The 12,065-nt window shown below is 43.4% G+C and overlaps 1 protein-coding gene across 2 annotated transcripts in view; it reads right to left on the reverse strand.

The window, feature by feature from the left end:
- ITPR3 (inositol 1,4,5-trisphosphate receptor type 3) overlaps positions 1 to 12,065 on the reverse strand; it is an 825,364-nt gene that overhangs the window by 333,512 nt on the left and 479,787 nt on the right. For both annotated transcript variants that reach the window (XM_077295501.1, XM_077295502.1), the window contains 4 exons: positions 4,509 to 4,760; positions 3,863 to 3,988; positions 3,621 to 3,746; positions 1,085 to 1,205 (listed from right to left, as the gene is read on the reverse strand). In XM_077295501.1, coding sequence (XP_077151616.1) covers positions 1,085 to 1,205; positions 3,621 to 3,746; positions 3,863 to 3,988; positions 4,509 to 4,760 — 625 coding nt within the window. The remainder of the gene's footprint in view (positions 1 to 1,084; positions 1,206 to 3,620; positions 3,747 to 3,862; positions 3,989 to 4,508; positions 4,761 to 12,065) is intronic.

A 12,065-nucleotide genomic window follows, 5' to 3' on the forward strand; every position in this document is an offset into this window, starting at 1 on the left:
TTCCTGAAGCCCCGGGCAGCAGAGCGCTCCATCTGCGCACGCGTGGCCACAGGAAGATGGCCGCCCCCACCAAGCACCAGGGGAATAGCGCAGATCACGCTCTTTTCCCTCCCCTGTGCAGTGGCGGCTCAGGTCTCCTAACCATTATAGGTACCCCTGAGATAAGGGCAAGTCAGGGCCCCTTTATAGTGTCAGGGACAGGTGCGGGTCCCAGTACGCCATCCTGCCCCTTTATCGCCGTTTACGGCGTGACAGTATCTTTGCACATTTATTGTTTAACGTGATGCATTTCTTTGCTCAAATAAATGCATGTGAAAAAAAGCTCTTTTTTTCTGGCCAGAATTACATAGAGTGTAATGTCAGAAAAGCAACAAAAAAGCAGCCAAAAAATCCCAAAAAACAAAAGGAACAATAACACAAGACTTTTGAAGGTCTATCAATAAAACATGCCACAGATGGTAGAAAAAAATGTTGTGCTTTTGTAAAACAAAAACAAAACAATGTGCCTAAGGAAAGGTTCACATCGCGTAAGTGCCATCTGTTTAACAGAGCCGTTAAACGGATGATCCAACGCTGATGCACAAAATCTCTTTTTTTTTTACGAGTGCACTAATGCATGGTACCATTGTGTCGGCAGCGTTAGCAATGAAGGTCTATGCACAGCGAACGCATCCGTTTGCTGTGTGTTAGACCTAACGTAACCGAAAACACGGTAGACTCCATTCGAGGGTGCGTCACAAAGTAAAGCATCATTGCTAACGAATGCCAATTTTGACATGCGTTAGGATGCGTTACGATTATGGATGGCATTGGGTGCATTAACAGATCCGTTACATTGCGTTAGTGCCGCTTAGTAATGGATCCGTTAAACGGATCGCCCTAACGCAACGTGTTTCTGCAAGGCATCCTTAATGATTTACTGAAAATCCTAATGCTTGATCAGTATCATTACACTGATATGTTTGTTTCTAAAAATAATTATTATTGATTTGTGTTTTGCTGAGATATTATGTTTACCAGTATAAATATAATGAATAGACCAATGCATAATGCAGTCCATATAAAATAATGTGACATTTCTTACCAACCATGGCCAATGCCCTTATGCAAGCTTCCACTGATCCCTTATATTGCTGCTGAAGCCATGGGCACTCAAGAAGCCGAGTAGTCGACTGCAGAAGTTGGACTACTATTGTTTGATGAGTCTTAAAAGAGTAATTGATTAGTTTCATTTTATATTTATATATTATCATTTTCTAATAAACATAAATATACCTGCACATATAACGTGATATGCTAATAATGGTAAGTATTTTCTTTAAAGGGCACCTGTCACCCCGTTTTTTCAGTATGAGATAAAAATACTGTTAAATAGGGCCTGAGCTGTGCATTACAACAGTGTATTTTGTGGACCCCGATTCCCCACCTATGCTGCCAAAATACGTTACCAAAGTAGCCGTTTTCACCTGTCAATCAGGCTGGTCTGGTCAAAAGGGCGTGGTGTCTTCCCCCAGATCTTGCTTAGTTTTCCGTTGGTGGCGTAATGGTGTGCGCATGCCCAAGGTCCCGAATCCACTGCACAGGGGAGTTAAAAGAGCGCAATGTGCACTATTTCATTGGTGATCGGTGGGGGCGGCCATCTTCCTTTGGCCGCGCGTGCGCAGAAGCGGCACTCTGCTGGCCGCGACTTCAGGAAAATGGCCGCGGGATGCCGCGCATGCGCAGATGGAGATTGTGGCGGCCATTTTCCTGAAGCAGATCTCCATCTGCGCACGCGCGGCATCCCGCGGCCATTTTCCTTAAGTCGCGGCCAGCAGAGCGCCGCTTCTGCGCAAGCGCGGCCAAAGGAAGATGGCCGCCCCCACCGATCACCAATGAAATAGTGCACATCGCGCTCTTTTAACTCCCCTGTGCAGTGGATTCGGGACCTTGGGCATGCGCAAACCACTACGCCACCAACGGAAAACTAAGCAAGATCTGGGGGAAGACACCACGCCCATCTGACCAGACCAGCCTGATTGACAGGCGAAAACGGCTACTTTGGTAACGTATTTTGGCAGCATAGGTGGGGAATCGGGGTCCACAAAATACACTGTTGTAATGCCCAGCTCAGGCCCTATTTAACAGTATTTTTATCTCATACTGAAAAAATGGGGTGACAGGTGCCCTTTAAAGAGAACCTATCACCATATCAAAAATGGCCTTTTTTGCACATATTTTATTTTTATAGCTCCAAGGAATATTCCTTTGTTCTCTTTTTTTTTTTAGTCTGAAATATAGTTCCAGAAATATAAGATTTTTATTTTGTGCTAATTTCTATAGTTTCAAGGGGGTGTTGTTCAGAGTAGTCTCTGTGAGCATATCTTTAGGCAGCTCTGCATTATTAACTTAAGAGCTACACCCCTTGGTAAAGACCCAAATAGTAGCTGTAATTAAATATTCCCACATCTCTAGACCCATAGTGCAAAAGAATACTCAGTTCAACATTGAGAATAAAATAAGAGCAAAAACTTATCATGTTTGACCTGGTGACCTACCGTACTATTCTCCCTATTCTGTATATATATATATATATATATATATATATATATATATATATATTTACCCTTCATTCTAGAAACTGGTGGGGATTTGTTGTCTTGGACCAACAACAATCTCTATGACAAATGGGTACAAAGCCTATGTGCCTTTTTAGTTCCTAATGGATAGTCAGCCTTCTTCAGAGAGTATTGTATGGACTTGAAGTGGTTGTCTACTGCTCAGACTACCCCCTCTCAATCCCAAAGCTTCCCCCCAGTAAAATAATAACACTGATGCCAGTGCCGTTCCAGCAATGTGGGCACTCTCTCCTGGGTAGTGAGAGACATTATGTCACACGATAACTGAAGCCAATCAGCACTTTCACTCTTCTTTCCTATGGACTTAACTGACATCAGGAGGAAGAGATAGCTGCTACAGATCTCTCACTTACTTTGGATGTCTTGATATGTCTGAAGAAGGAGATAGTGAAGCCAGCACTGACTGGCTGCAAAGAGCGTGTGACATTGCAACTAGTGAAGGGCGAAAGTGCTCAGATAATGTCTTCTCTGACCATGCTTGAGTGTTATCCGAGTGTCTTGGGGCATGCTAGTATATTATGTTCACGTCCCTGTGGCTGCATGATTTGCAGCTGTTAGACAGCATGAACTGAACACATGCAGGGAATGCCTGTTTGTTAGGTAATCCCTATATGTGTTGAGGCTGTCTAACAGCTGCAAATCATACAGCCGAAGGTACTTCGAACATAATATACGAGCACGCCCAAGACACTCAGATAACACCCAAGTATGGTGGGATAAGACATTATTCGAGCACGTTCGCCCTTCACTAATTGCAATGTCATGTATGCCCCGGGAGAGTTGGTGCGGGCACTGTTCCGGGTGAGTGTTATTATTTTACTGGGGGAGGGAAACTTAGGGATTAACTAGGAGTCGTCCGAGTAGTGGACAACCATTTTGATATTTCCATTTAATTACTTCTACAGTATATAAACAGCTAGCCTCCAAAAGCCCTCAAGACCCAAAGAATAAGCAAAGTTATACAGAATGTCAACATAAATTGTGCTGTGCACAATCTCATACCTGAAGAGATGTGCTGTTCTCGGAAAATGGGGAGTTAAAGAACGATCTTATAGTTTCCAAAACCACGGTAAGAACATACTTTTCTAAGGTAGGATCTGAAAGACGTTTCTCACGCTTATTACATACCTGGGAAAAGCAGAAGATGTAGATATAATAGCTATATTAGGGTGTATTATCTAAAGACTTTTGCTATAAATGACATCTGTGCCAAAACTAAAAATCAAAGTTTGTCTAACACTTACTTGAGCCATGTCTAGAATGAAGTTTTCAAAAAGGGTCCAAATATGGTTGCTTGTATATATTTCTTTCATTTCCACCTCTGTGTCCACATAACAGTGATTTACAAAGTTCACATAAGACAATTTTACCTTTTGAAACAAAATAATTCAGAATAGTTAAACCTAAAATGACTAAAAGTTATAACAACATTTTGGAAATAAACATTAGAAAACAAAGCTCATTTGAAATAAAGGAAATCCCATTTACTATGGCAAGTTATTTTAAAGCATATTTATTTTGAGTTAAACAAGACAAATTTTTATTAGTCCATATTACATCAAGCAAAGCTTCAGGATTCATGTTTAATACATGACATAATTAAGTGCACAAATGTTACTACTTTACAAGCTAAAATATGCCACGTCTCTCCATTTCAGACTGATTTTAAATAGCAACTACTTGAAGGCCATATGGGTGCTGCATAATGCTTAGACTCTTCTGTGAAGGCTTCTCCACATGTAATAGCTGATCGCTGGGGTTCATTTTGTATCAGCATCTTGTAAAGGGACAACCAAGGTTGGTCCTATAATATCTAGAGAACTATCAGATATGAGTAATATTTGAATAGTTACTTTCATGCATTAACCAAAGCAGAATTTAAAATCTGACCTCCGTAATGCAGTCTTCATGAGTAACCACCCGGACAACGTCCTCCAGAGGTAATAAAGATGTGCACTTGATTTCAGTGTAGACATTTTTGCCCTCAGCACAAGCAGCTAGAAGATCAACCAGTGAAATGTGATACATGAGAGGACTGTTCTCATCTACCCCCTCACGAGCTGCAGCCATCATTTCCAGCATTGAGGCAAATGAAGATTTGTCATTGTAGAAAACGACAACATCGTCTCCTGCATTTGTCAACTGCACAAAGAAAGAGCACAGTTTTAAGGTCAAGATAGTCAGCCATACACAGTCATTTACAACTGATGTTTTCGATTAACATATATTTCTATCCAATCAGTAAAAAGTTGAAAGTGCATTTACAGAAAGCTATCACATTGAAAAAAATATTCTTAAAAAGTATTACTATTATGTACTGCTTTCTACTTGTTAGATACATTTTGTTCACACATTTTGTATTTTATATATACCCAATGTACAATACAAAATACCAAAATAGGAGCTGTAGCACTTGTTAGCACATCCAGGAAGAATACAGCAGTAGTTCAATATTTCTATGAACAAAGTATATAGCATATTGAAATATTAATAAGTTCCACAATTTAGATATTTTTTCCATGCTGATATATTAGATGCCTGATGAAGTGACCTGAGTAGTCTTGAAAGCTTGCAATTTGTTACCATCTTTTCAGTTAGCCATTAAAACGCATCAACCACTGAGGACTCTCAATTCTAAATATTTTTGTGACACAAAAAAGAAACTGATCTCTAGAATAAAACAAACAGGCAGGAAAATGTGTTCCCTCACAAAAATGAGCATCTGAGAGTCCCTGCAATGTTGTCAGTATATTCACTAAAGCTTATTACCCTGCCCAAGACCTGTGTATGTGAGACCTGTGAGCTGCAGCAGCTCTAAATAGTTGGACACCGCAAATAAAACACTACGTAGCAGGGACACATTTATAAAATTATCTCAGCACAGGGACATTTATTGATTAAGATTTACTTTGTTTGTCAGACAACCCCTTTTAAAAAAAACACCAACGAGCAATATTGAAAAACATTATTATTATTAATGATTTCTTTATTGTCCTTTCTACAGGACCGAAAAATGGGCAATCCAGAAATTGGTATCATCAGCCTAGATTAACCAAAGTATAAAAAAGAAGGCAGCCTAGGAAACGCAGCAATTTCTGATATTAGTCAGTACAGTATAATAAAGGGAGTTAGAGCCTGTATCTTCTACTGGGCAAAAAATGTGATGTCCTTCTCATAAATAATCTAATAGATTACATAATCATTGAGTCTGAACTACATCTTCTTCATGACATCTGTGTGACAGTAGCTTTCTAATCATCATCATAAAGTGTAAAGAGTTTCTATCTCCCTCTGTAAGAAAATTCTGTGGTACAGTTCATGCAGGTTTATCATACTTTCAACACCCTTCAGAGAACATAAAAGCATGTCATTCCTGATATGTCACCATTTGATCACTTGAACTTAACCCCTTCATGACCCGGCCTATTTTGACCTTAATGACCTGGCCGTTTTTTGCAATTCTGACCAGTGTCCCTTTATGAGGTAATAACTCAGGAACGCTTCAAAGGATCCTAGCAGTTCTGAGGTTGTTTTTTCCTGATATATTGGGCTTCATGCTAGTGGTAAATTTAGGTCGATAATTTTTATTTGTGAAAAAAATGGAAATTTGGCTAAAATGTTGAAAATTTCGCAATTTTCAAATATTGAATTGAAGTTATAAGGGTTAAAATTTTACCAGTGATTTCTTATTTTTACAACAAAATTTACAAAACCATTTTTTTAGGGACCACCTCACATTTGAAGTCAGTTTGAGGGGTCTATATGGCGTAAAATACCCAAAAGTGACACCATTCTAAAAACTGCACCCCTCAAGGTGCTCAAAACCACATTCAAGAAGTTTATTAACCCTTCAGGTGCTTCACAGCAGCAGAAGCAACATGGAAGGAAAAAATGAACATTTAACTTTTTAGTCACAAAAATGATCTTTTAGAAACAATTTTTTTATTTTTCCAAGGGTAAAAGGAGAAACTGGACCCCAAAAATGATTGTACAATTTGTCCTGAGTATGCCGGTAACCCATATGTGGGGGTGGGGGGGACCACTGTTTGGGAGCACGACAGGGCTCGGAAGGGAAGGAGCGCCATTTGACTTTTTCAATTAAAAATTGGCTCCAATCTTTAGGGAAAACCATGTCGCCCCCATTTTGTTATTTTCCCAAGGGTAACAGGAGAAATTAGACCCCCAAAGTTGTTGTGCAATTTTTCCTGAGTACGCGGATACCCCATATGTTTTGGTAAACCACTGTTTGGGCGCACATCGGGGCACGGAAGGGAGGGAGCACCATTTGACTTTTTGAACGCAAGATTGGCTGGAATCAATGGTGGCGCCATGTTGCATTTGGAGACCCCTTATGTGCCTAAACAGTGCAAACCCCTCAATTCTAACTCCAACACTAACCCCAACACACCCCTAATCCCAACTCTAGCCATAACCCTAATCACAACCCTAACACCAACACACACCTAACCACAACCCTAACCCCAACACACCCCTAACAGTAATCCCAACCCTAACCACAACCCTAACTGTTATGATCCTAGTGGCAAGGATCGCAGGTCGGACTAGCTAAGTAACTGAACAGACTACTAGCTCTGGGGAAGTGGTAACTAGATTGACCGCAACCTGATCCTATCCGCAAACAACTATAGGCAGCCGTGGAACGTTACCTAAAAATCCTAGACGTCTCGTCACGGCCTGAGAAACTGACTATTCCTGGAGGGAAAGTAAGTCCTCACTTGCCTCAGTGGAATGACCCCAAAGATATAGAATAGCCCCCCACAAATATTAACGGTGAGTTAAGGGGAAAGCACAAACGCAGAGATGAAATCAGATTTAGCAAATGAGGCCCGCTAATACTAGATAGCAGAAAATAGGAAGGAAACTGTGCGGTCAATAAAAAACCCTATTCAAAATATCCACGCAGAGATTGCTCGAGCCCCCGCACCAACTAACGGTGCGGGGGAAGCAACTCCGTACCCCAGAGCTTACCAGCAAAAAGAAATCACATGTTAGCAAGCTGGACTAGACTCATCATACACAGAAATCATATTGCAGGCAGATGAGCAAAAAATATTCAAACAGAACTTAGCTTATCCTGAAGAGGCAGAAAACGAGATAATCAGGAGTAATCAGAATAGCACTGAATACATTGACAGCAGGCAACTAGTGGAAGTGAAGCAGAGCTAAATAGGAGCCTCCCTGGTGAATAACGAGGCAGCTGATCCAGCAGACCCGCAGGATAATAAACCAAACCACCAGGGGGAGACAAAAAACCAAAGTCACACAATACCATCTGTGACCACAAGAGGGAGCCTGAAAACGGAGTTCACAACATCTAACCCCAACACACTCCTAATCCTAACCATAACCCTAACCACAAGCCTAATGTTAACCCTATTTCCAACCCTAACCCTAATTCCAACCCTAACCCTAAGGCTATGTGCCCACGTTGCGGATTCGTGTGAGATTTTTCCGCACCATTTTTGAAAATTGTGTTTTACCTGCAGATTTAACGCGGATTTCCAGTGTTTTTTGTGCGGATTTCACCTGCGGATTCCTATTGGGGAACAGGTGAAAAACGCTGCGGATTTGACATGCTGCAGAAAATACACCATGGGCACAGCGGATTTGGTTTTCCATAGGTTTACATGGTACTGTAAAACTGATGGAAAACTGCTACAAATACGCAGCGCCCAATCCGCTGCGGATCTGCAGCCAAATCTGCACCCTATGCACATAGCCTAATTCTAACCCTAATTCTAACCCTAACCTTAATTCTAACCCTAATCTGTTGTGAATTCTGCTCTTGGGCTCCCTCCGGTGGTTGTTGGTAGTAATGCAGTTGTCCCTGGGTTGCAATCCTGGGCAGGTGTCCCTGCTCATTGCTGCTCTGACTGGGATATTTAGGTGTGCAGGATTCATTAGCCCTTGCCAGCTGTCCATTGTTCTTGGAGGTTTTGTATCTCTGTCTGGTTCCTCCTGCCCTGCTTCCAAATCAGCAAAGATAAGTGTCTGGTTTTTGTTTCTGCAGCACACATGCTGTGTGCTTTACAATTCAGTATTATTCAATGTTTTTTCTTGTCCAGCTTGACTGAAATATCCAAACACAGTCTAAGTTGGATTCTCAGGAGATGCAGATATACATTCCATGTATTTAGTTAGATGGTGGAATTTTTGTATTATCTGCTGTGGATATTTTTAGGGTTTTAATACTGACCGCTTAGTATTCTGTCCTATCCTTTCCTATTTAGCTAGTGTGGCCTCTTTTGCTAAATCCTGATTTCTGCCTGCGTTTGTCTTTCCTCTTATACTCAGTGTCAATATTTGTGGGGGCTGCCTATCCTTTGGGGTTCTGCTCTGAGGCAAGATAGAATTCCCATTTCCATCTATAGGGGTATTTAGTCCTCCGGCTGTGTCGAGGTGTCTAGGATGTGTTAGGTACACCCCACGGCTACTTCTAGTTGCGGTGACAGTTTAGGGTTTGCGGTCAGTACAGGTTCCACCTACTCCTGAGAAAGTCTCATGCGGCTCCAAGGTCACCGGATCATAACACTAACCCTAGTTCTAACCCTAATTCTAACCCTAGTTCTAACCCTAACCCTAGTTCTAAGCCTCACCCTAGTTCTAACCCTAACCCTAATTCTAACCCTAATCCTAGTTTTAACCCTAACCCTAGCCCTAACCCTAGTGGAAAAATAAAAGTAAATATATTTTCTTTATTTTATTATTGTCCCTATCTATGGGGGTGATAAAGGGGGGTTCATTTACTATTTTTTTTATTTTGATCGCTGTAATAGAACCTATCACAGCGATCAAAATGTACCTGGAACGAATCTGCGCATGCGCCCACCATTTTGAAAGATGGCGGCGCCCATGGAGAAGACGGACAGACACCGGGAGGGACACCGGAGCTCAGTAAGTATACGGGGGTGGGATCAGACAGTGGGGGGCGAGATCGTACTGCGGGGGAGCGGACAGGAGGACGGAGGGGAGCGGAGCACATTACAGGACAGGATGGAGAACTGGGGAGGAGATCGGTGGCGGTGGCAGATCAGGGTTTACAGCCATCTACAGGACCTGTAGAAGCGCAAAGCACAGCGCGAAACAGCTGTCGTCTCTCGCCTGCTCACACGGGCTTCGGCTCTCTCTCTTCCCCGGCCATGTGTTTTAACTGGATCGTGTTGCAATAAAGGACTAAGAACGTGAAAGATTGGTGAGTGCCCTCATTTTCTTCTTTTTCATTGCTACATATTTATGGACACATTTTCATTGAGGTGCACCACCAAGTCACCACTGTATGGTTTGTCCATCCGAAGTCTGCACAAATGCACCTTGACTAGAGCCTATGAGAAGTCATTAAGACACATGCAGTGCCGCTCTTCTTTTTTCTTTTGATTTTGGAAACTAATAGATAATGTCAGAAGTGATGCATACTGAAAATAAGCCAGTATAAGGCTGTTATTTAAGTGTTTCTGCCACGTTTTTCTGCTGTGGAAACGCTTAAAATACGTTAACAAAACGCATCCCAATAATTTTAATTGCATTCTGCAATTGCTGTGCCCATGCTGCATTTTTTTTTTGCAGCAGAATCGCATCTCGGTAAAATACGCAGCATGTTCATTAATTTTGAGGAATCGCAGCGATTTCGCAGCCATAAACTTGTATTGGAAAAAACTGCATGAAAATCTGCATCAAAAAGCAAGAAAATCCTCATGTGTTTTCCTTGGCAAGGGTGTGCGGTTTTGATGAGGAAAAATCTGCTTCTATTCTGCAACATGGGAACATAGCCTAAATGATTACAAGGAAGTTCAAGCACCTGTGGTGGTCTTGTCAGAATGCTGATAAATAAAAACTGCCAAAACATGAAAAGTGCAAAGTTACAATGCACCAAAATATATTTTCTGGCTATCCATAATAGGTATAACCAAGGCCATATTTGTCACTAGGCACTTGAGGGCAGGTGCCTGGGGCGGCAGGATGCGGGGGGCGGCACCTGAGCATTTTTTTTTAATTATAAGGACCTGGGTTACCGCCAGCCGCCCGCCTACCTCCCCGCCTCCTTGAACTCATCATACTCACCCTCATCGGCTCCAGCGGTGCCTGCAACTCCAATGGTCTCAGCGCCGGCAGCTTCTTCCTGTGCTGAGCGGTCACATGGTACCGCTCATTAAGGTCTTGAATATGGATGCATATTCATGACCCTAATGAGCGGTACCATGTGACCACTCACTCTGGGAGAAGCTGCAGCGCCGGGACCAAGATGCAGGGTCTTTCGGCGCGGTGCGCCGGTGTGAGAAAGGTGAGTATGACAGGGGAGGAGGATGAGGGAGGACGGGGGCTGCAGAGCCAAGCATACAAGATGGGAGGGGGGGCTGCAGAGCCACGCATACAAGATTGGAGGGGGGGCTGCAGAGGCACGCATACAAGATGGGAGGGGGGCCTGCAGAGGCACGCATACAAGATGGGAGAGGAGGGGCTGCAGAGGCACGCATACAAGATGGGAGAGGAGGCCTGCAGAGCCACGCATACAAAATGGGAGAGGGGGCTGCATAGGCACACATACAAGATGGGAGAGGGGCGGCTGCAGTGGCACGTATACAAGATGGGAGAGGGGGGGTGCAGAGCCACACATACAAGATGGGAGAGGAGGGGCTGCAGAGGTACGCATACAAGATGGGATGGGGGTCTACAGAGCCACGCATACAAGATGGGAGAGGGGAAGCTGCAGAGGCACGCATACAAAATGGGAGAGGGGGGCTTCAGAGCCACGCATACAAGATGGGATGGGGGGCTACAGAGCCACGCATACAAGATGGGAGAGGGTGGCTGCAGAGCCACGCATACAAGATGGGAGAGGGGGGGCAGCAGAGCCACGCATACAAGATGGAAGAGGGGGGGGGCAGGAGAGCCACACATACAAGATGGGAGAAGGGGGGCTGCAGAGCCACACATACAAGATGGGAGATGGGGCTGCAGAGCCACGCATACAAGATGGGAGAGGGGGAGGCAGATCCATGCATACAAGATGGGAGGGGGGGAAGCAGAGCCAGTCTACGCCCCTGCCCAGGGATCAATTGTACTCGCATCTTACAGAAGTGAGTACAATTGAGGCTCTGACTTCTGGGTCAGAGCGACGTGAGCAGCGTGATCAGATCATGTGATCACGCTGCTGATTTCGCTCACTCACAATGCAGAGGCGAACACTGGTGGTAAGTGCTCCAGTGGAGCAGAAGACACCGAATATTAAGTGCACAGGGGGTGGGATTTATAATGTGTCTGGATAATTTGAGGAGATTTGTTATGTGTGGGGAGCATTGGAGTGAGGATAGGGGGATTTATTATGTGTGGGGAGAATTGGAGTGGGGATGGGGGATTTAATATGTGTGGGGAGATTTGTAGTGGGGATGGGGGGGATTTAATGTGTGCGGGAGATTTGAGGACACAAAA

The sequence above is a fragment of the Ranitomeya variabilis genome, chromosome 3 (genome assembly GCF_051348905.1).
Source record: "Ranitomeya variabilis isolate aRanVar5 chromosome 3, aRanVar5.hap1, whole genome shotgun sequence".
In the NCBI taxonomy this organism is placed as follows: Eukaryota; Metazoa; Chordata; class Amphibia; order Anura; family Dendrobatidae; genus Ranitomeya; species Ranitomeya variabilis.